The 23,746-nt window shown below is 42.3% G+C and overlaps 1 protein-coding gene across 1 annotated transcript in view; it reads right to left on the bottom strand.

Annotated features, from left to right (window-relative positions):
- ADAM12 (ADAM metallopeptidase domain 12) overlaps positions 1-23,746 on the bottom strand; it is a 155,160-nt gene that overhangs the window by 108,166 nt on the left and 23,248 nt on the right. Inside the window, 1 exon segment of the mRNA XM_041461125.1 lies at positions 19,290-19,363. Coding sequence (XP_041317059.1) covers positions 19,290-19,363 — 74 coding nt within the window.

The raw sequence follows: 23,746 nt of genomic DNA, 5'->3' as shown, positions 1-23,746 counted from the left end.
TAAATATCTCCTGGAGTAAGAACTGGTAAATCTAAACTGGGGGAAAAGCAGGTAAATATCACCTGGAGAAAGAAATGATAAATCTAAACCGGGGGAAAAGCAGGTAAATATCACCTGGAGAAAGAAATGATAAATCTAGACTTGGGGAAAGCAGGTAATTGCAACCTGGAGAAAGAACTGGTAAATCTAAACTGGGGAAAGAACAGGGAGATATAAACTGGGGAAAGGAACAAGTAAATATATATTGGGGAAAGAGCAGGGAGGTAGAAACTGGGGAAAGAAACAGGTAAATGTAACCTGGAGAAAGAACTGGTAAATATAAACTGGGGAAAGGAACAGGTAAATATAAACTGGACAAAAAGCAGGTAAATGTAACCTGGAGAAAGAACTGGTAAATATAAAGTGGGGAAAGAAATGGTAGATATAAACTGGGGAAAGAAACATGTAAATATAAACCGGAGGAAAAGCAAGTAGATATAAACTGGGGAAAGAAACAAGTAAATGTAAACTGGAGAAAGAACAGGTAGATATAAGCTGGAGGAAGAGCAGGTAGATATAAATTTGGGAAAGAGCAGGTAAATATAAACTGGACAAAAAGCAGGTAAATATAAACTGGAGATAGAGCAGGTAAATGTAAACTGGATAAAGAAACAGGTAGATATAAACTGGAAAAAGAGCAAGTAAATATAAACTGCACATCTGTCCTTCAAGGTCACATAATTCCCTTTCAGAATTGCATTTCCAAAGCATCAGCTTCCCAACAGTGAGGAATAGCACAACAGAACATGTGAAATTGGATAAACATGGCTAATTCCCAAGGGAATCATAATTGTGACAGTGAAATATGATGGTTTACTAGGTCAAATACTTTCTTCAAAGCAACATGCTTGAAAATTATATTGAAAGCTTGACTTGGACAGATTGCAGGGACCTGGTCCAACACTATGGTCAAAGATATTTTTTCCCTGAAGAAATCAGTCACTGCACTACACAGGGCTTGCATGGACACAAAAATAAATTAATGTTTATTCTGTTTTATCTTCCTGTGTTGACATCATTAACTAAACCATAGTGGAATGTCAGTCGGGTCTTGTGTACGTGTTTGCTTGTAGTACATCAGGTTTTAAAAGACAATCTGAGAAGTCAAGCTCAAGCCAACTTAAAAACCCAAAATGTTAATGTTGAAAGTATTTTTAAAGCACCATCTATAGATACTTAGCACTTACAGATACTATACTTTCTATAGATACATCTATAGAAAGCAATATTTTCTATCCAACAGGTAAAACTCTTATTGCATATTAAAAATGGATTGTAACATTGTTTTAATGGAGCTTAATCTTTTTGTGATTAGACATCCTTTAAATAGGTCACAAAAGCTCACCCAATATTCTAGGTCCCTGATCTTTGTATTTCCATCCTCAAATGACCTAATTACAGTGTTGCTGGATAAAAATTCCTGACATTAAGAGTTTGGAAAGGAATCACAAGAACGTAGGAGTAGAAGGAATCACCTGGTGGTAAATGTTCACTCCTCTGTCTCTCTGAGGCTGTGGAATTCCCAGAACTTCATAATAATCCCAAAACATTCAGAATACAAATCTGGAAGCCACAGAACTCTGCTGGGCCACAGGAGGGCAAGCAGGAGAGATCAAAGGAACTGCCACTGTCTCAGAACCCTCCATCAGCAGCTGATCTCACAGCTGGGAACAGCTGGATGGCCACATTATCTGGAGATATTTGTACTCACTCACCCACCTCTGTTTTACAGAGGAAATCCTCTGCTTCTATCAGAATAAACAGGTATTTTGTAAGTAAATAAATTTTAAATAAACAGGTATATTTTAAATAAAAGGGATTTTATTGAAACAACATTTCTACACATGAGCAACCTAGTGTGGTCTGAGGGGTGGGATGAGATGAGCTTTAAGGTCTAACTCAAACCATTCTGTGATTCCATGACCATATAGATAAAATATTAATCATAAATTAAGTACCAGATAAATTCCAGTTGGATATCATTATCCACAGCCATCCAGATGTTCTGGAAATGATTCATTAGAGATACATTCTGTAACTATAGAGATAGGGAGTGAAACTGGAGGTCTGGAACACATTTTGCTGACCAGGTCAGGATGTAAAATCTTCAGATATGACCAGGTCAGTGGTCACAGACACTTGGAGAAGATAATCTGATATCCTGGCAAGCTGATGCATACATTAAAACACAGAAGAAGTAAGAGGATGGAATTATTTTTTTTTTAAATGGTGCTGGCAGCTGCATGATGTCAGCTGTATTTGTGATAATAAAGCACTTTCTGGTGAGCACAAACCCCCACAATTTGTAGCAATTAATCCAAACCCCAAGCTAAGTCAGTACTGGTAGCCAAGGGTGATAGCATGAACATATTTCTTCAGCAGAACATCATCCATTCCTATTTCTCTGGCCTACAACATTCCTGCTCACATTCTTCCATGGCATCCGAATTTGTATCTGACCTACATCCCACTCCACCCTCAAATCACAAGAGCTTCTCTGGACAGCATGAAATGTCAGGGTTTGGCCACACTGAGCTTTCACATTGGATAAAGGAGCTTTTTTATTGCCTGCACTGAATTCTCACCTCGAAAGTGCCCTTTTGGAGAAAATATTTAAAGACATCCAGCAGCAAAGTGTGTGAAAAGAAGGTTCCACCCTTCCCTGGGCCTGTTAAATTCCTGCTGAACCACTGATTACTGGAGACTCCTCCAGGGCAAAAAACCCCCAGTTCCTTGTAAAAGATAAAGAAAACTGAAATTTTATATGAATATCAACAGACTTTGATCTAGCAATATATCTACCAAATGTTATTCCAGTATCACCCTCTAAATCTCTGTCTCCAAAATGATGTGGATTGTCAGAACTTCATACATAAATTTATAAGGGACCATCTTTAATTTCATGCAAATGACAGTCCTAAATGGCCCTAGTAAAATACTCATTGTCTTCTGCTCTCATAAATTTCAAACTTCTTTCAGTTTATCATGAACTCAGGAGATGAATCACATTCCAACTGTGCTCATCATACACTGCAGTGGCCTTGGCTTTGCACCACGTTCCTGTGCTGAAATATGAAATTCCAACCAAAAAAAAAGTTGATATTCAGCAAAAGTTTTAGTTATAAAAATAAAATTCTTTATACAGTTGGGAAATTAAATGTTTTAGTGTGGTCTAAATGGATCTCTTATTTGTGTGTCTGGGGACATGAGTTAGTGGTGGCCTTAATGGTTGGACTTGATGATCTTGGAGGACTTTCCAACCTTAATAATTCCACACTCAGTTCAAAATGATGATTATTTTGGAGTACCATACCCTGCACTTTGAATAATTTAGCTTGACGGTTTTGTCCAGCAATCCCATTTTTGTTATGCCAGTCTCTACAATCCTTCACAAAAAAAAAGAAAAAAAAATTACAATGTTTTCCTGCAAAGTATTTTCTCAAAAGAAAAAAAAAAATATTCTAGTGCCTTTATCCAAAAATGTCTGTGTCTACAGAACAGAAGAGCAAGAAACCAAAGGATTTCCCAACTCCACTCCTGCCATCCTACAGATTTTCTGACCATGCAGAGATAATAAATGTGAGTGGGTGGATCCTGTGGTGTGAACTTACTGGGACCCAAACATGGTCATAATTTGGAAGATTTCTGATGAACAGCTGAGCCTTAATGAGTCCCCTTCCATGCCAGTTATCTCTCAGGATTCAAAAAGGACCTTCCAGGTCGCCTAGGACAACGTTTTGGGTGTTGCAATGCACCCAGAGCTGTGGCCTGCTCTAAGAGCTGGCTCACTGTTATAAATAGCTCAACCCAATTAGCACTTGGTTCATTTACTACATTTAGGGGAAGCAATTCTCCATCTGAGCCACCTGCAGAGCTTTGGTGGCTTTAGGGACATGAATCACACCTGCCAAGGACACCGCAGCTTTTATTTTACATCATTACAGAAATTTTGCTGAGGAATTTTAGGGCTGAGAGGGTCAGAAATGGAGAAACGGCTGCTCTCAAGGCACTCAGTTGATTCACAAAACCCACAGCCTCAAATCTTTCCATAAAAACACCCCAGAGGTGGCCTGGGAAGTCACCACTATGGAACTGGGAGTTGGAATTACTGCAGGGATGGTTCAAGGCCCACGTGAACACGAGCACTGAGTTCCCCAAGGCCGTGACAGTAAGAGGTGCCCTGGGAGGGGAGGCACAGTAAAATACTGTGCAAAATAGCCCAGGAGCTGTGACTGTGCCAGAAAATAAAGAATTCATTTTCAAAAGGAGGCAGCAAACAGAAATGGACAGGGCTGGGACACCTCATGGAACAGAATAAAACCAAAACAGACCAAATTCACCACTGAGACCATGAAAAGGCCAAACAAACCATGACTAAGGAACCACAGGAAATGACCACAAGGGTGGACACGCTCCTCTTTCCCGTTTATCCACAGAAAGATTAAAAAATGAGACATTCCTTAACCGCTGCTCGATGACTTTATCTCAGAATCAGGATGTTGTGGTCCTTCTGCATTAGGATTGCACTGCTCAAAATGTACTTGTGAGTGCAAATCTAAGATTCAGTCTTTAAAATAATTTTTTTAGGTTGATGACAGTTGTATCATTTGAAGTCTCTGTGTCCTAGCAACAACATAACTCTTGCTAAACTCAGGCAATTGGAAAATCAGTCAAATTCAGACACAATTAAGATTAAATGTCATAACTGGCAATGTATGAAAAATACTAGGCCTTCCCAATTTAACTTTTTTTTTAATTCTCCTCTCCATATCTTTTGCAATGATTCATGCAATGACATGAGTAATACATGGAAATATATGAGAATTGACTTTCACTACAATATCTGAATATAGAACATTTGTTCTTCTCTAAACATGTCTGGGTGCAGCTGCCATTTCCCCTCTGAACCAAACACACACAGCTGATAAAAAGCACAAAGGTATCCAAACTCCAAAGTGGGCTAATTTTAAACTTAAATCACATCCTAAACCTCTTCCTAAGACTCACATTTCCTAGCTTTTCCCTGACAAAATTTCAACCCAACAGCATTGCCCAGTCTTTGTTCATTTGCCACTGAAAGAGGGCAGATTTAAATTAGAGATGAGAAGTAAATTGCTTTAAAAAAAAGAGGGTGGGCAGGCCCTGGCACAGGTTGCCCAGAGCAGCTGTGGCTGCCCCATCCTTGGAAGTGTCTTTCCCTTTAGGGAATTCTGTCAGGAATGAAGCACACCAGTGGCTTTGTGTAATTCTCTTTTATGATGTATTTTCCAGTGCTTTTCCCTTTACCATAAACTTTGTAAGCAAAGGATCTCTCCTGTGATCAGTTTGCTCTCTCCCATTTCCACCTATCATCTTCCTCCCTGCTTACTCTTCTTCCAAAACATCTTTTTATTTAGAGAACAGAAAAAAAAAAAAAAAAAAACACCCCGCTGATACAGAGCAGCCACAGGAATTGCTCATCACTGACATTAACACAGCTTTGTAAATTAAGGTGGCCTTAAATGAGCAATGTATCCCCATGATCCAACTCATGCCTCCTGTACCATTTTTAGTCAGGATTGATCATATCATATCAGTTTCCTTATGCTTCTTTCCTGACTTCATTTCCTGAAGGGAAAGACAGTTCCCCAACCTCCTCTTCTAATCCCAGCTGGGCACTCAACCTCATCCCTGGTGTGCAACTGCCAGGGTTAAAGGAATGCTGGTTTAGCCCTATCAATACTGTCAATCCCATCCCTGACATTCATCTTTTGCTCAGACTGAGATATTATCTTTATTTTTTCCTTATCTGTGCATTCCAATAATCCCTCCTTGATAAATTCTGATCTCAGAATCCCTCCAGGAGTGAAAACCAGAGCAGGTTTCAGCATCCAGCTGGGTGCATAAAGGATCTCCTGACTTCCAGTGCTCATCACAATCACTCTGTTCTCATTTGCAGCAGCTCCTGTGCAACCTTGCTGCCCAAGGAAGGTTTCCCATAAAAGATTTCAATGTGTGTGTGTCTTATCTCAGCTTCTTTTCTCTGCCATCACATCCAGGTGTCCCTTGAACACCTCTCTGGGCAGCCCCTTCCAATGTCAAGCCACCCTTTCCAGGAATAAATGCCTCCTGATGTCCAACCTGAACCTGCTCTGGCACAGCCTGAGGCCATTTCCTCTCGTCCTGTCCCTGTTCCCTGGGAGCAGAGCCCAACCACACCACGCCACAACCTCTAATAAGAGCATTCTGTGGAAGCCAACAAAAGAGGGATTTTTTTTCCTTTCCAATTTTCTTAACAATAGGTTAAGAATAAACATAGGAAGACCCAGAAAATTCACCTCAGCTCATATGCAAATTGCAGCACTGGCAAAAGCCCTGGAGATATGGTTTGCAGACACTACATGATATTCCATGCTCCCTCTGCTCTTGGATGAATTTTCACCCTGCTTGAACTGTGTAAAAAATATGCATAAAGAAGCAAAGGGGAACACTGGAGATGAGAAAAGCAGCCATGCTATGATTAAATATGAATGGTAATGCCAGAGCTTTGATGGAAGGAAAGCAGAAATACCACTGCAATTAAGACCAGGAACACAAGACAAGGCATCCTCCTCTGCAGATTTCTGATATTGTGAGGAGGGTTTCCAAGGAGAAAGCTAATATCACTGTAATCCTTGCTTTTCCCAGTAAAATATATATGTTTTCACAGAACAGGATTCACTTCTGAAGCTGTACCAACAAGTAAATTATTCATAAGAGAAGAGATAAAAGACAGAATACTTCACAGAGTAAAATATTTAGACTCCCCTATCTCTGGCAGTGTGATCATACTTGTACTAACTGGGCAGACTGGGAATCAAAATGAAGCTCAATTAAGTGGTACAAACTATGCATATAAAATACATCAAGATGATAAAAATGACAGCTCTCCTGTACCTATGCTTCATCTTTCATGTTGAACCAGTTCAAGGAGAACTAAGCAAAGATGCAATTAATCAGTGCTCTAACGTTGTGCTACTTATCAATATGTGAGTGCAACACCTCAATAAAACAGGATGCTTAAAGGGCTGCTAAATGTATCAATATTCAATTACACAATGTTAATAAAGCCATTCAAAGAGAATTAACAAGGGTTTACTCAGGAAGTATCTCTGCCTGACATTAGGTGGCTCTTTAAACATTTTCTAAAGAAATACAGTAAAAAGCTATTAAAATATTTATGCAATGCTTGCATTAGTTCTGTTTAACTGGCACAGCAGCAATAATATCAGCAGTTTTAACTGCCCTGCTTCTCAGCACCACGATTATCCACTAGTTATGAGAGAGAAATAAATTCCCAGTCTTAGAATTTTAATGCTTTTCATTATAAAGAAAAGATCTCCAAATCCTTCATTAAAGCTCAGAGCCTCACTAAAACTAGATGCTTCCAACTCTCTGTTGAGGAACCAATATCAGAGTGTGCTGCAGCAGGAGCTGAGTTGGAGATTGCCACTGAGGCTCCTGTCTGCCCAGGTAGCTCAGAGGAAAGTTGGGTTTTGCCCCAAATCTTTGAGCTCAGGCCTCCCAGGCAAAGCCTTCCTGGAGAGCTCTGAAAGGAAAGGCAGATTATTCCATTCCAAGAGATTGTGCTGGTGCAGCACTTCTGGGCTCGTGGCTCCTCCTCGATTCCCCAGTAACAAAAAGCCTCCCAGGACTTGTTAAATTAGCCAACGTAATGAAGTCCAATTCTGTGTTATTTGCACAGGGACTGGAAAAGATTTCATGTTTCCATGTACATAAACAAAACCTGGCTCAGCACACCAGGGAATTAAGAGGTTTATAAAATATAAAAGACATTCACATTAATCTGTTAAACAATTCATTCTCTACCCTGCCTTTTCCTACTAAGTGAATTCATTACTTATAAAAAGAAATATATATTTGCTGCTGGCTCTTTTCTGCTGCTGGTGACTTAGTGTTGGCCTCCAACACCCTGGGGCTCTCTGGGGGGACCCTGATGCTGCCCCTGGGGCACTGGGCTGGTGGTACCAGCTCTGGAAGAAAAAGAAGGTGCAAGTGTTGTCCCCCCCTGTTACTCAGAGGTTTTGGTGCATAACAATGCCAGCTGTGCTGCAGGAAGAAGGATTGCACCATTGATCTGAATTAAATTATTAGGGGGTGTGGGAATGAAACAGATGAATTTACATCCCGGAAAATCCAAAATAAAGCAGTTCCTCTGATGCTGCCCAGACAATGCTGAGTATTTTTCTTCCAGGAATTGCTAAGCTCAGGGAAAATGCTGGATTCTTGCAGGACAGGTTGGGCAAATTCATCAAAATAAACCCATCTTTACACCGAGGCACCCACAACTCTTCCTGAGGACCTACTACAATTTTGATGGATACTCCTCTAAATTAGCATAAAAATCCATATTCTTCTTTGGAAAATAACAGCACTTACTATTTAACAAGATCAAACAGGTGCTACCAAGTAAAAATATCTCGACAAGAACTGGCTTTGTTTTCCTTTTAAAAAGGTCTCTATATCAAATCACCAGGCCTCTGAGCTCAAAGGGAGTCAAATGCATGCCCTGCATTTATCCATGATCCACATTATCCACAGAATCCTTTGGAAAGACATTAATTTGCCACAATTTGCATCCACAAAACAAAGTGAGGAAGATTTTAATGATGATTCAAGCTCCTCTGTGAACAAAAACTGTATTAATCCAACCCAAAAGCAAGTGAAAACAGCAGCTACTTGCTCCTGACTGCTTTGTTTTCAGAAGACACCAGTAACTACCCACTTCTCTAATAAAACAATTAAATCTTTCTAGCACATCCCCTCCTCTCCTCCCCAAATATTTTTGTTTTAGAAGCGTTTATGTTGCACTCACTGCTACCTCAACACTATCACCCAGCTAATAATGTGATATTATTTATTTGTATTTGGTTTTTTTGCTGCTTATGTAGGGGCAAGGGATAAAAAATTCAATTTTTCATTCCTTGTGTAGTAAGAATCGCTGCTTTTTCCTGGGTTAGATTTTTATTTGTCCAACAAAAAGCTATTAAAAGGGTCTGTGGAACTTGTTAACTGTACACTGGTCTGTGGAACTTGTGGAACCGTTGTAGCTTCCAACAATCCAGTCTTCAAGTAGATGAGTTTTAAATCTAGTCAAATTATACTACACCTAACAGGCACTTTATGGGAGATTTGCCCATTTTCCAGCCAAATTCAAGGGGTCTGGTCACTCTTATTTTCATATTGATGGTAGAGTCATCTTTCATGCAGCAAGTGCCAGGGTGTCCCTTTCAAAGGCCAGACACATCCAGCACAGGAAACACTGCCGAGAGACAAATGTGGCCCCTGGATTTCTGAGTCACCCCAACACATTTATTAAGCACCGAGTTGTGCTTTTACAACTGGTCTCCATCAGGGATATTTCATCTGCTCCCAGAGCGTCATCCCTCCTAATGACTCATAATGCAGCCTCATTCCATTGAGCTTGATTTCACTGCCTCATCAGCCTCTTGTTCTCCAGGGGCAAAGCTGCTCTTTTCAGCAAGTTCAGCCCACAGAGAAGTGGCCATTAACTGCAGCTCCTCATTATGTAAGAATCAGCTAATCAAGAGTGACCAAGACATAGCTGATGTTGTGATTGAGGAGAGGGAGACATCTGCTTGGAATTATCCAGCCCGCTGTTTCAAAACTGATAAGGCATTTACTGCCTTGGTGTTCAATTAGAGCAGGAATAAATGGGTTTGGGGGGTTGGATGTGGAGTTTGCTTCACCAATGGCTTGGCAGGGGGAGAGGGATGGAGGGCACAAAGTGCAAGCAAGGCCCAGTGCTGAGGAGAAAAGGCAGAAGCTGTCTGCAAACCAGGTCAGCACGAGGCACAGCTGACAGGTTCTAAGCTGTATTTGAGGGCTGTGTGCAATGTAAAGAAAACTGTCATTTCCATGGTTTTCAGGATAAGTTGAAAAAATATTTCTACTTCCATTTCCTAATTCCCATCCAGCTGTGTATTTTTTTTCTTTATCTAATATCCAGAGTAAAATTAACATTCAAATGTTATCAAATTCATTTCTGATGTGAATGGGAAGCCATTCCCCTGAAGTCAGAGTGGGCTGTATGTAAGTATTCCTGATTAATTTGGTGATGAAGCTTGCTTTTTTATTCCTAAATGTCACATGCAGCTTTCCTGAAGCCAAAAGTTTACGTGTTTTATTATCAGAGCACAGGAGATACATCTTCTTATTCTTTCTTTTTACAGGAAAAAAACTGTAATAAAACATGACCTTTCGATACATAATCTGTAACAGAATATGCTGGGCAGATAAAATATGCAACATGAGAGAGACTGCATTGAAACTGAACCCTGACTGGGGCTGAAACTGAACATAACTCTTGTTTCCCTTAGGGAAAGGAAGAACATCAGATAGAAAGGGGACAGAGGTTTTCCTGGACTGAGCAACACCAAGAGCTTGCAAATACATGGGGCAGACGAACAGGCAAGCTCTGCTCCCTGCCCTGGAGGACTGGGAAGCACAAATTGCCAGGAACAGCCCCATTCTGGGGGATCATTCCAGTGCTCTCAAATTCCCTTATTCCTACAAAAGGCACCCTTACACACACAGCCAGGTACTTTTCACAGCTACTTCAAATGAATGAGAAGCAGGTAGAAAGATAAAAGCAGAGGAATAAATTGGACCCATTTCTTGAAGGAATCTGTCTGGATTACTGAGGCCAGACATCAAAGAAGGGGGGAAAAAAGCACCCTCTTGCCAAGCTTATGTTTCCATATATGTATTTCCTCCCCAGTCCTCGTATAGACTCTGCTTTTTGCATCAGCCCTCTTGGCTGATACCGCACCACTTCGCTGCTTTTCATCTTCAAAATGTGAACAAATTCATCCTCGAGGCTCTCAAAATGTGAACAAATTCATCCCCGAGGCTCTGCTGGGAGGAAATGAGACAAATAAATGCGGGGATCCCTCCTTCCCTGCGGGGCTGTGGGAGGTGGGTTGGCTGGGACAGGGCATGAGCACCTCCAGGATCCACACACTCTGCAGGCAGGGATGGATGGGGTTGGATTCCTCCAGCAGCACCTTCTGCCATCCTTGGAGCCCTGAGAAACTGCTCTGTCACTTGGAAAGGAACTGACATTTTCTGGAAAGAGTCTCAAATTCAGCGTCCAGCAAAGCATCTGCTTCTCCTCTGAATTCAGCCCCGTACACAGAAAAATCTTGTCCTCAAATACCTTTTGCCTTCCTTTTTCTCTCTTTCTTCCCTATTTTTTGTTATTCTATCTTTTCCTTGCCCTTTTTTATCTCCTGAAGAGGCAGAAGGAGGTGCAGAGAGGCAGCTGTTGCAGCAGCAGCTCTGCAGACATGCCTGCAGCCTGAGTCACGCACGCCGCGCTCGAGAAATGGAAAAGGAGCTCTTACATCAGGGATGTTGAATCGGATCCTGCCCAGGGAAACATCCAGGAATCACACTCTGCTGTGGACACACATTCACTCCCTTCCCCTGCTTCCCCTCCTCTTTCCATGGATTTTGTGGCAGAGGAGGACCCCAAGGTTTTTAGAGAGGGGTCTGTGCACTTTGGCCACCTTCCCTGCAGCCCTGGCAGGAAAGAAAGGCTTGAAATGCTGAAGGCTGCCCTACTGTGCCTATGGAAATTCATACACACCTGGAAATCCCTCGTAAGGCAGCTTGGAAAAGGGGGAGAAAAGAAAAAATAAAGAAGAAAAAATGAAAGAAGGAAGAAAGAAAAATAATATAAAAGAGAGACAGGCTAGATGAACATTTAGGTGGAAGCTCCTGCACACAGCTCCTGACTGAGATCTTTAAAGGAAGCTGAGGTATGAAATCCTATGAGAACAGCATGACCAGTGTCTCCTTAGCCCCTTAAAAAAACCCCTACACTCAGTTTGTGATACAAATTTGTTCTTCTAAGGGATGTAGCCTTAGAAGAACCATATCCCAGGAGCTCAAAACAGAAATCATGTGGGGCAGATGCAAGGGGAAGGCTTTTCTCTGAACTCCATCACCACAGCATGGCAAAGCTGCCAAACCTTAGGATTTAAGCATGACTGTGACAATATTATCAGGGGTTTGCTTTTCGTTGGTTTGTTGGTTTTTGTTTTTTTTAAATTTGTGGCAAAGCAGAAAAAAACTTGAGGACATGAATCTCAAGTATTAGAATGAAAGACATGATAAAAAGAAACTTAAATCTTGCATCTTGCTTTTTGAATTTATTTTTTTGTTTTGTGTTGTGATATCTCTTCCCAGTTTGTTCTGACATGGACATACATTGCCAGATCTTCCTCCTCCTGTTCCTGTTGTCTCCCTTCTGCTACATCCAACCCCCAGCTAAAATCCCAGGGGGCAAACTCAGGGAAGGGAAAATTCCATGAATCATAAAATCATGGAACAGTTTGGGTTGGAAGGGATCTTAAAGATCACCTCATTCCCAACCCTGCCATGGCAGGGACGCCTTCCACCATCCCAGGCTGCTCCAGCCCCAGTGTCCAACCTGGCCTTGGGCACTGCCAGGGATCCAGGGGCAGCCTGAGCTGCTCTGGGCACCCTGTGCTAGGGCCTCACCACCATCAACTATGATTTTAAAACTTTTTTAAGCACTCCCTGTGGTTCTGAAGCCAGAAAACAATATCCACAAGCGTTTCTGAAAGTCAGGAGAACGCTCCTGGGTCTGGCCTGCTCTCTGTACAGGCGCTGTGAGAGGGAGCTCAAACACCCCGGGGCCTGCCGGGGCACCGAGGCTGCAGAGCAGAGCTCGCCATTTACCCCTCACTGCTCACCCTTGTCAGGAACAAATATACAAAAAACCCAACCCAACAAGCAGAAGGATTCTGAAACCTGCCCAAGGAGCAGATAGAAAAACCACGTGAGGAGCCCTCGGGAGGTTTGTGAGGCAAGCCTGGCTCCAGCTGGACGCTCCCATCCTTTCCCTGCCAGCCTGCACAAGGAGCTGGGACACGCAGCGCTCCTCGCCACGTGGGCTGCACTATCAGCAGGAGATCACGAGCTTTCCAGAAGGTTTTTATCTCCTGTCTCCCCCCCTGTTATGAATTTTCTCTCCTAGAGGATTGCACGTTGCCTGTGCTCGCTGTCACGGCGCTGGGGCTGAGGGAGGGAACAACATTCCTGCTCCTTCCCCACAGCCAGCTCTCCTCCCCACCTCTCTGCTGAGCCACAGCGAAGGGAAGTGCTGAAAACCTCACACTCTGCACACCAAAGGGAGGTTCAAACACAGCTCAGAAAATACTGGAGTCTACTGCTGCAATGTATTCAGAGAGTGGAACACAAAGCAGGCTGATTCTATATTAAATTTATTAGCAATTGCCTATTACTGTTATATCTTTAATTGGAAGGGACAGCTTAGGATTGCTCTGACTGACGGAGTGAAAAAGTAAAAACCTTGGGTTCCCTTGGTTCAAAGCTGCCAGCTGATGACACTCTGGGAGCTCAGGGAAACACTTGTGCAGAGAAACCTGCGCCTGTCCCTCACATCAGCCTGATCTTGTTTGCTGGGTGAACGAGGTCTGTAGTTCTGCAGAACGCACACAAGTGTGTGTGTGAAACTTCCCATATCTCCGCTTTCCCAGAGAAAAGGGTTTGATCCCTCAATCCTTCCCTCGTGCCGAGGCTGCAGGATGGGGACAGGGCAGCACTGACTCCCCTGATCCCAAGTGTGCCCCCAAAAACCAGGGGGGTTTGGGATGTGAGTAGGACACAGCCCTCTCTTCTCTCCAGGGAATGTGGCCCCATTATCCTGCTGTTTTGTAGGCATTGGAAGAGAAGATTGACCTTGGTAGACTTTATGACAGCCACAAAAATGTCTCAGAATTTGTATTGCTGAGTCTTTTTATCCTCTCCCCTTCCAGCATGTTATATTAGCATATAAATATCTTCTTTCACTGCTCCTTTCTTTTAGGGTCTTCATGCGAGGAGTTGGAACTCATTATGGGGAACTCCTCATGTTTTGTGGGGGCTGGAACTAGGTAATCTTTAAGGTCCCTTTCAACCCAAGACCTTCTATGATTCTAAGATAAAACATAGACCAAGAAAGCAGCAGTTTATCTCCTGATGGGGCTGAAGCCCTTTCCCTCCAAAATGACACAGCCAGAGGTAGCTCTGACCACACAACCTCGATTGCAACTGATAAAAAACATAGAACAAACCTTTGTTTCTCATGCCCATGCTAAATATTGCATTTTTAAACCATAAACTTATGGGAAATACCTGTACCTTAGAGCCACAGTCTGATCCCAATTTACTGTAGCTCTGGTGGCTGAATTGCCATATTTTGGTGTGGTTTAGACCACCTGACTGCCATGGTACCATTGCAGAAGGGCAAAAATGCTCCTTCCAGTAAACTGAAACTTTTTACTTCAATTCTAGTGAAATCCCAACTGTCAGCTGAGGCTGAAATGCTGCAGTACAGCTGCCAGCTCCAGCACTTGCAGATAAACCAGGCTGAGGTCACAGTTTTTTGGCTAAGACACAGCATAGAATTATAATAGCAAGTATATTCTGACAGGTCTCAGCTCTCTGTTTGGGGTTTGTTTGTTTAGATTTGTTTCTCTCTCTGTATTTCAAGCCATTGATTCTATAGAAGCATGTCAGTTCATTAACAAATCCTGTCAGCTGTTTCCTTTGGCACTGGGAATGGGTTGTTTCCCTGCTAAATTAATCCAGCTCCAATGTCACTTGCACACCAATCAGTGCTCCCATTCAGGGAGGTCGGGCAGAAAAGTGGAGAGAACGACTTCTTTTCTTTTAACCAAAAAGAGGAAACAAAACATTGCTGAACTCTGAAGCCTCACTGGAGCTGGTCATATCAGCACTGTGCGTGAAGATGGCTGCTGCCTGATTTCCAGCCCAGGGAATTCTGCTGGAGCCTCCTCAGTCCTGGGGGAAAGCTTTCAGAGTGACCTCCAACACTGAGCCATTACATCCCAACCCATCCTGGCTACTGTGTCTCCATGAAGAAGTGGAAAATGTGCAAAGGGGACAATCAGAGGTGACGCAAACCTCTGGAGTTCTCGGGGATCCTAAGGGATTTATAGGATAAGATGGAGGCTTATACCGTGGTCTGAGTTGGATTTTGTCTCCTGATAAAATGGAAGAATTTTTACAGAGGGAATAAAAGGCAGCAATGTAACCTCATATATTGCCTTTTTTATATTGCTTTGTTAAGGCTGGGCTATAAACCTGACAAAAAGGAGCATAAAATGATGGGGAAATGAATAGAGAACTCAGCTCCTCTAAAATATTCCAGCTTTTTCTTTCCATGTTCCAATGGACACTGCCAGTGGCCCACCAGCTACAACCACACTGATGTCACCCTCACTGCAAAGCTGGACAATGAAATCCTAGAACTGTCCAGGACATACCTGGGATGTTCTTGAGGTCCCCAAGAAGAAAGCCATCCTCCCTCCATACTCACCCTCATATGCCCTCAGCTTATCTCAGCTTTTCATCCTTCTGTGACATCCCAGCCTCAGGTACACACAGGAGTCAGCACTGGGAGAGTTCCCCAGCATCTGTTCACAGTTACATTGCTCTGACATTCATAATTACGACCTTTGTCAGCAGCTCATGTAAGCATGAAATTAACTTTGAAAATCAGTAAGTCTGCTGACTTCACCTGGGTCACTCACATGTTTGAAGTTAAAAGAACACTGAAGAGCTTTGCTGTGTACAGACCTAGCCCTGACAGAGAGCAAAACGTTTCCAGTCACAGACAAACAGCCAGTAGCCACAGACTGTTCCACTCTCCAGCTCAGATTTAATCTTACAGGGGCTCTGTTTCACTGACACAGCCGTGAACTGCTTCCCTCTCAGACCCACATGCTGCAATCAACTTCCAAGGGATTTCTGAGTGCATACATTACTGTCCCTTGCACACCAGCAGAGCATCAGTATTACACATGTAATGCACCCCAGCCCAGCCAGCTGCTCCAAAAAGTGGTTTATTTTGCAGCTGATGGATGCTTTGCTGATTCTGGAAATCTCTCCATATGACAAGTGTTTCTAAAACATTTAAGGTACTACAGAGCTGAAGGTTCTCAAGAGTGCAATCATCTTTTGCAGCTAAATCATGGTAAGGAATGTACTTGCAATGTGAGCTCGCTCACAGGTTTTCTGCCTGTGACAAATTGAGTCCAGCACAAATAATTTTGGGGTTGCAATTACAAATGGGCAGCGCCTGGAAATTAATCACCAAAGTATTTAATGAATATCCACAGAAGTAATCTCAACAGCTGCAAGCCATCGAGATTTCAAACCTAGGCTGCCAAGTCAGGTACCAGTAACTCTTCCAGAAGTCACTCAGAACATCTTGCCCAGTACATATGAACACATTTTGATGGGTCTAAATATCAGAAACCACCAAAATGACATTCAGTGTTTCCACAGATAACAGATGGTTTCACACGTTGCTCCCCACTTGGGGTTGTCTAATGTATCTGAATCGTGTTTTGAAACATAACTCAAGGTTTGGAAAATCTCTAAGGTTTTCAATAAATGGAGTTTAATGTCAAGACTACTCAAAGCAGCTGTTCCTCCTAATCATGGAAAATCACATCCAGGTTTTTTTTGCATGACCCAATGAAGAAATTATGTAAATTAGGAGTCCCATGCACCTCCACCCCCACCATTCTCCAATGCTTTACATGAAACCACAGAAAGATAACAGCACATGTCTCAGAGCTTCGTGTGCTGCCACTTTTTACTCCACACAAGGTGTTTGTGTTTCTCTCTCCACTCCTATCTGCAGCAGGTGAGTAATGGCCCAATGCTTGCATTTGAGCTCCATGTTCCACACCAATATCAGAAAGAGGGAGCAGGGGCTCATCTGTATCCTTGGAAATTCCCAGGACACAGGGATGGGAATGCTGCTCCCTTCTCCAGGCTTTTGATGAGTTTTTCCCACCTCTAGAGTCAGGAACTCACAGGTCCAGCCTGGCCTGCTGCCATCAGATATTTGCTCTGCAGAAATGCAGGCTCTCATTTCTCTCCTGGGCATTGTTTCCCACTCCATGTCCCTGCAGAGTCCCTGGAAGCAGCAGGGTGCTCCTTCTCCATCACCTCCTGTGCCAGTGACAGCAAAGCCAACACCTGCACTACAGGCAGAAGAAACGCAACCACAATTTCCACAGACAAGCACAAAGAGCTTGGCACTGTTTTCCCTGGGAAGCACAGCCCAGCCCTGCAGAGCAGTGCCTGGTGTGATTTACAGAAACAGAAACTGACCTACACATGCACACGCTGAGAAAACTTCTGCATGGACTTGCAACACCCAGACCATAATCTCCCAGGAAAATCGAAGTCAGAAATTGTGAAGAAAAGAGCAAAATGATTTTGCAAGACTGTGACCAATTTTTTCCTGTGGTTTGGGGTCTGTGAACTGCCTCGTGTGCTACAAATGCCAAAGCCAGGCAAGGCTGATGGTTCCATTCCACAACACTGCCTCGAAGCTCCTGCTGGGATGAAGAACCTTGTGCTGTCAACACCACACACAGCTCTTCCAGAATGCAAACCTCCAGCTGGACACCCCACCAAACTAAAAAAACAATCCCAGTTTACCCCAACTGAAAAATAATCATTGATAAATGTATTTCTTCAGGAGCAGATTTCAACATCTCCAAATCCACGCAGTCACAGAGACGCCTGTATTGGTAATTTATTGCATTTTCCTGTCCTGCTTCTAAAAGAGGTGGAGATTGCATCTTACAATCTTCTAAATCTGACTTTATTACAGGTACAAGAGAGTTTGGTATGTTCAGCAAAGCCTGTATTAGCAGTTTTATGGTTTTTTATGTTTTTATGTTCTTTTAATCGCTGACATGGAATGTAAATAGTTTCCTCAATTGCTGCATACTTCCCATTCCTTCAGGAAGGCACACCCTTCGACAAAGATTAAGAGAATATAAAGTGAAATCCCTGTTTACTAAAGGAATTAAATTCTCCTCTCGTTACTGGAACACAGCAACCTGTGCATGGGGGACCTACACACCCTTCAAGGACAGGTTTCCAACAGCTAAGGGGCATTAAAAATAACATAAAGGAAGCTCAAGATTTGAGCTTGATGTCAAGTAATAAAGTGAACTGGAATTCATCACAGCTGGGTAATGTTGGGGTTCATCCAAATGACTGGGAATAAAAAGCATCTTGCACTGTTTTACTCCAGAGGACTAAAGAGGTGCCCCGTGGTTTTCCATTGATGTTGTCCATCCCCAGCCCGAGGCAGGATGTCCCTGGCCTCCCCTGGACATTTGCTTTCACAGGCACATTCCTTCCTCCTAACACATCCAACTGCATCTCTCTCTCTATTAAACTGAAAAAATACCTTTTTGTGGCTTTGATTCCCCAGCAGGGGAACCTGCACAACTCACAGATCCTTGGGAACTGTTATGAAAGGTTTTCCCTGGGTTGAGAGTGATCTTTGGTTTGCCTTTGACAAACAGCACGCGGTTGTCCTGATCTGGATTCTCACCAAATATCTTTGAGATTCTCTTAGAGGAAAACAGAACACTTGCAGGGTAGACAAAGACTTTGATGACTTTTTCCATTTGTCATGGACTTCCAGAGCAGTGATTTCATTCCTGTATGATTTTGGTTTTTAACAACTCTGCCCCATGGGACCACATCTACAGCAGTCCCTGATCCCCCTCTGAAATCTCATGGACATGAGCAGGATCTGCCAAGAGCACATGGAAAAAGGTGCACACAAACACAGGCTCAAGCCCAGCACTGGTCCTGGGCTGCAGGAACAGCACAACCATCCCATCATCAGCCCCCTGACAGCAAACCCAAAGAGCTCCATTTAACATTCCAGCAGGGGTTAATCCCCAAGTCTTGACTCTTCACTCCTGATGGACACTGCATGGAGCACATGATGGGTGCAGACAGCATTAGGAAGGATGAGTCCTCCCCAAAAAATTCCAGAGACTGTAGTATATTTCAGATTACTATAAATAAAAAGCCTTACCACAGGAAAGGAGGACACATCCAAAAGAAATACACAGGAAAACCCTGAGAGGCAACATGTCCATTTTCATCCCCACATAAATGCACACAACCATAGAGATTCTTGCTCTATCAGCAATGCACAAATACCCATAATCCAAACTGGAACAAAACTTTCTTGTTAGGGGACTCTTACAGGGGACCAGTAGCAAAACTGGCCCCAGGTTTAAACCATTAATTTTAAAATTACAACCCTCCAAGAGTACAAAGTGACCATGCAGCAGGATACTTACTCATTCCTCTCCAGATCGATGACCAGATGTTTATTTTCAGCTTGAATTACAAACTGCAGCAGTGCCGGGTGGTTCTGAAAAAGGAAAACAGAGTTGGCTGAGTCCAAACCCAGAGCCTATCATCCTGCACCCGGCTCTGCCAGGGAAACGGACACATCATGGAGTCAAAGGAAGGTTTGGCTAGGAAGGGGTTTTAAGAATCATTTAGTTCCCATGTTTACAGGGCAACTAAACTAAATGTTTAGTTCCCCTGTCCCAGGCTGCTCCAAGCCCCAGTGTCCAACCTGGCCTTGGGCACTGCCAGGGATCCAGGGGCAACCACAGCTGCTCTGGGCACCCTGTGCCAGGGCCTGCCCACCCTCACAGGGAACAATTCCTTCCCAATATCCAAGATGTATTTCAATTTTTTAAGATGTATTTCAAGTTCTTCATAAGGCAGAATTAAGTTTTATCTTAAAAGCAAGAAGAAGTGGTATTGCAGAATTAATGGCATAGAATATCCTGAGTTGAAAGGGACACATAAAGATTGTCAAGTGTAAAAAATGTGAAATATCAATAAAATATGGTCAATAGTATTACCAAGTATCTCTGTGACAACAGACAAAGTATTTATGCATATACAAGTATTTAAGAGAACTTTCTAAACAAAACACCAGCAACAGAGCCCACAGAAATCCCAGTTGCACTCCCGAGTGGATCAGGACATCTGGATTGCATTTTCAAGCACCGTCATGACTGCGTGCAATCTTCATACTGCCTTTCCCCTGGTTCTAAAACCCCAGTTCTTCTTCATCTCAAGCACCCAAAGGTAAACCAAATAATTTTTGGGTGAGTTGTGAGAGGGGATGCGGAGCAGTGGAGCCTAAAGACTTGCAGGAAGGGACAATGCACCTACACAGGCTCTGGAAACTGCATTTCAAGGAGAAAGGACAGTTTGCAGTATGCTGGCTACTCTTGATCCAAAAGACTCAGCTCAAATATATTTTAAAACTGTTTACATTTAACTTACATTTAATTAAACAAACTCACTGGATTGCACGACAGCATTTCCTTGTTTGAAATTCCAACAGTAGCTCCATAAATCAGCTGTTCACCCATACACTCAAGATGCTTTTCTGGAGATTTGTGTTAGCCAATTGCAGCTAGAACCATTTTAGGATTCTGCTGTTTAATTGATTTATTGAGAAATGTGTCTGAATTTGTGATTGCTGCAGCAGAGCCCCAGTGGAGCCTCTGTGACAGACAGAGCATCCCCGTCCCTGGAATGCAGTGATTTTCAAATTGTTTGAAAAATTAGAGATGTTTGTTAAAAAGCAAAATTATTGGGAGGCTGTCAAAGACTAAACAAAATTGTTCAAATGAGAAATAGCTGAGAACTCCCCAGTGCTCTCAGGCTTTATTGAGCCCAGGCTGGGAGTGAGATACCATTGCTTTATCCAAAGTGTCCTGCTCGTGAGAATCCAAACGTGCTTTCTCAGCAACAGCATTGAAATTCTGCATCTCTGTGAACTCTGCAGAAACCAGATCCCACCAGAATGCTAAATAAATGCTTCAGACTATCCTTGGCACTCAGCAAACACATGGGAGTCATTTATTGGCATGAATATTTAGAAGCAGTGTTGATTATGACTTCAATATTAGTGCATTGCTTCCAAAACCCATGAGATCCACAGAATATGGAGTTTTGAGAGAGCAAACCACAATTAATTAGAATATAACACAGTAAATAATTAAGATATTGCAGTGGCACAAATGGATTCTTTTCAGCTGAAGGCCCTCTTAATATGGAAATGACAACTATGTTTATTCATGAGTTCACAGTGGTACTTATTTGACAGTCAATGGATGTTGGTAAAGTTGCAAAGTTAAAAAAGCAGCTGCAGAATAGAACAGGCTGTTACAAGACAAAATCATCTCTCAGAGAATTCCTAAAGCTGAAACTTCTTCTCATGGAGCACAATAATGGCCCCAGTTATGGATGCTGCATTGCTTTGCACAAGACCCAGGTTCATAATCTTCCTTCACCATCGATTTTTCTTTCAAACAAATGCTCATTTCCTTCTTTTCCATCTGCGAGGAGATGAGACTATATTTTTTCTTAGTATGACTGGAATTCATAAGCACAAATACAGCAAAAATTACCCGCTGTGCAGGTGTTAGGGTGACTACAAACAGAAACACTTGAAATTACAAATTTCTAAGGGTAAAGAAAAATCTTTCAGAAAGGACATTTGAGTCTCTTTCAGAAAGGACATTTGAGGTTTGTGTTTTGGTTTTTCCTCCTCTTTTTTTAATTCATACTCCTGTGACATTAATTCAGATTTTTTGTTTGTTAGGGGTTTCTTCGGGGGGCTTGCTTGCAGGGGCTGTGGAGTCTTTCCTAAAGTTTTTGCACATTTTTTGCCACAACCCCCTGGAAGTTCATGTTAAATCCCATGAAACACTGTGATACCCTCCCCTTACAATCGCTATTTTCAAAACTGAGTCGCAGGGTGAAATGGAAATGACTATAAATACAGATATTAGAGCACAGCTTTATATTTTCCACAGAGAATAATCAGAAAAGCACCTTGTGGGGGTACAGAGCCTCCTGCTCAGAATGTTTGAGAGCCACTTGTTCTAAGTCTTCCTTAAGAACCAAAAAAATAATATCTATGCTGGTGCCACAACTTATTCCCACATTGATCCCTTTAAAATTATTGACTGTGGAAGCCAAGTGGACCTAATGAGAGTGGCAGTATTTAAACCATAACAAAGAATTTTTTGGGGGTTCTACTTTCTTTTCTCACAGACTCAATTTTTCTACTTCTCTCCTAAAACTGCAGTTTGCTGTTGTCCTTTTTGGTAATATTTTTTTTGTGGCATAAGAGAAGATTTCATCGGTGCACACAAGCTTTTCCCTGATATCCTAAGAGGCCAAAATTCAGAATGGCTGAAGCAGGAATCTCCACAACCTTCCCCTCTTATTTAGAGGATTTGCATCCAAACTCTGCATCAAATTCTATCAAAAAACCCAGGAAAAGCATTCCCCCCCCTTAATTTGCTTCTTCCTTACTTGGAGCTGAGGGGTTTTGGTCTGAATTGATGTTAGGAATACTCAATATTCTGAAGGAAATTAGTGAAACATTAAGTCAAGGTCAAGCAAGAATTCTCACTGCTAAAGCCGATTAAAAAACCAATAAATCAGCACTTGATTAACTAGAAGATGAAGGGGGACAGCAGCTTATTTGTGAGTCAGAGCAGTTCTGCAGTAAAACTACTTTAACTAGTACATGTTTCATAAGTACTTCTTTTTTTTTTTTCCCTCTTTTAAAATCACATTGATCCTCATTGAGAAAATAAAAAGGAAGGATAGTTTATGGATTAAGGGCTTCCCCTGGGAATGTGGGGGTGGTCTTGGGAATACTGTCTAATAATAATGATATGTAGGCACAAAATAACCCATTTATATTCCTGAAACACTTGTGGAGAGGATACATTGGGAGAAGATTTGTTCACCTTGGTGGGATGCTCATTCTGAAATTTGGATGCAAAAGATTTGTCACTGGGAAAAATCTTAATTATTGCTGGATCCCCCTTTCCTTTGGGCTGTGATCCCACTGCAGGGCTGTGAGCTTTTCCCTACTGGGATTGGGAGAAAAGACTCCAAGTCATTTCTTATTACATTGGAAGAGCAAAAAATTGATGGAATGGGGAGTCCTAAAACATCTGTCTTTGGAGCTCCCTCTCTATTAAAAAAAAGGATTTTATTGGATTGAGATGCATGAGTTAGATCAGCACACACAACTTTAAATTGTAGCAATTATATAATAGAAATAAAGGGAAGTATCTACAGATAAGGAAAAGAGTGCAAATGAACTCAAACCAGCAGCATTAATTCATTTGGAAACAGAAATGCATTTTCAGCTGTATCCAGTGTCTAAATCCACGGTTTGAGGATAGAGATCAGTACAAGAAACACAACCAAAAGGAGTCATTTTGCTTCTCTGGTTTCCAAGTTTGAAATTATATCCTGACAGGGCCAGACTGAAATAGGCAGGTTTGTTTAATCCAGCAAAGTGGTTTCCAGGCCCTCCAGAGCTGGAATTAACTTTGCTAAAGCCAGCCCTGCAACAGGCTCAGCTTTGCCTGTGCCCAAGGTGACCTTGGCCCATGCAATGCTGAAATGGGTAAAAATCAGTAAAATAGAAAGGACAAAATAATAATTAAGAGGAGAATTACGGCTTGTAATTAGTTGTACGCAACGTGGTTCCTGACATTACACAGGGAGCTAAACAAAATCCCCCCCTCACAGAGGGTCATATTTCATAATTAACTGCCTGGCCTTCAGTGTGAGGACAGAGAAACTACATCAAGTCACAGCACAGTCAGTGACTGGATGGACAAAGCATTCTACCAAGGGGTCATTTTGGAGCATTTTTTCATCCACTGTTTTAAACTGTGCTAAAACCACAGAT

Source organism: Pyrgilauda ruficollis, unplaced genomic scaffold (assembly GCF_017590135.1).
Source record: "Pyrgilauda ruficollis isolate IOZ18807 unplaced genomic scaffold, ASM1759013v1 scaffold15, whole genome shotgun sequence".
Lineage (NCBI taxonomy): Eukaryota > Metazoa > Chordata > Aves > Passeriformes > Passeridae > Pyrgilauda > Pyrgilauda ruficollis.
This window is presented reverse-complemented; position numbering and strand designations above follow the sequence as displayed.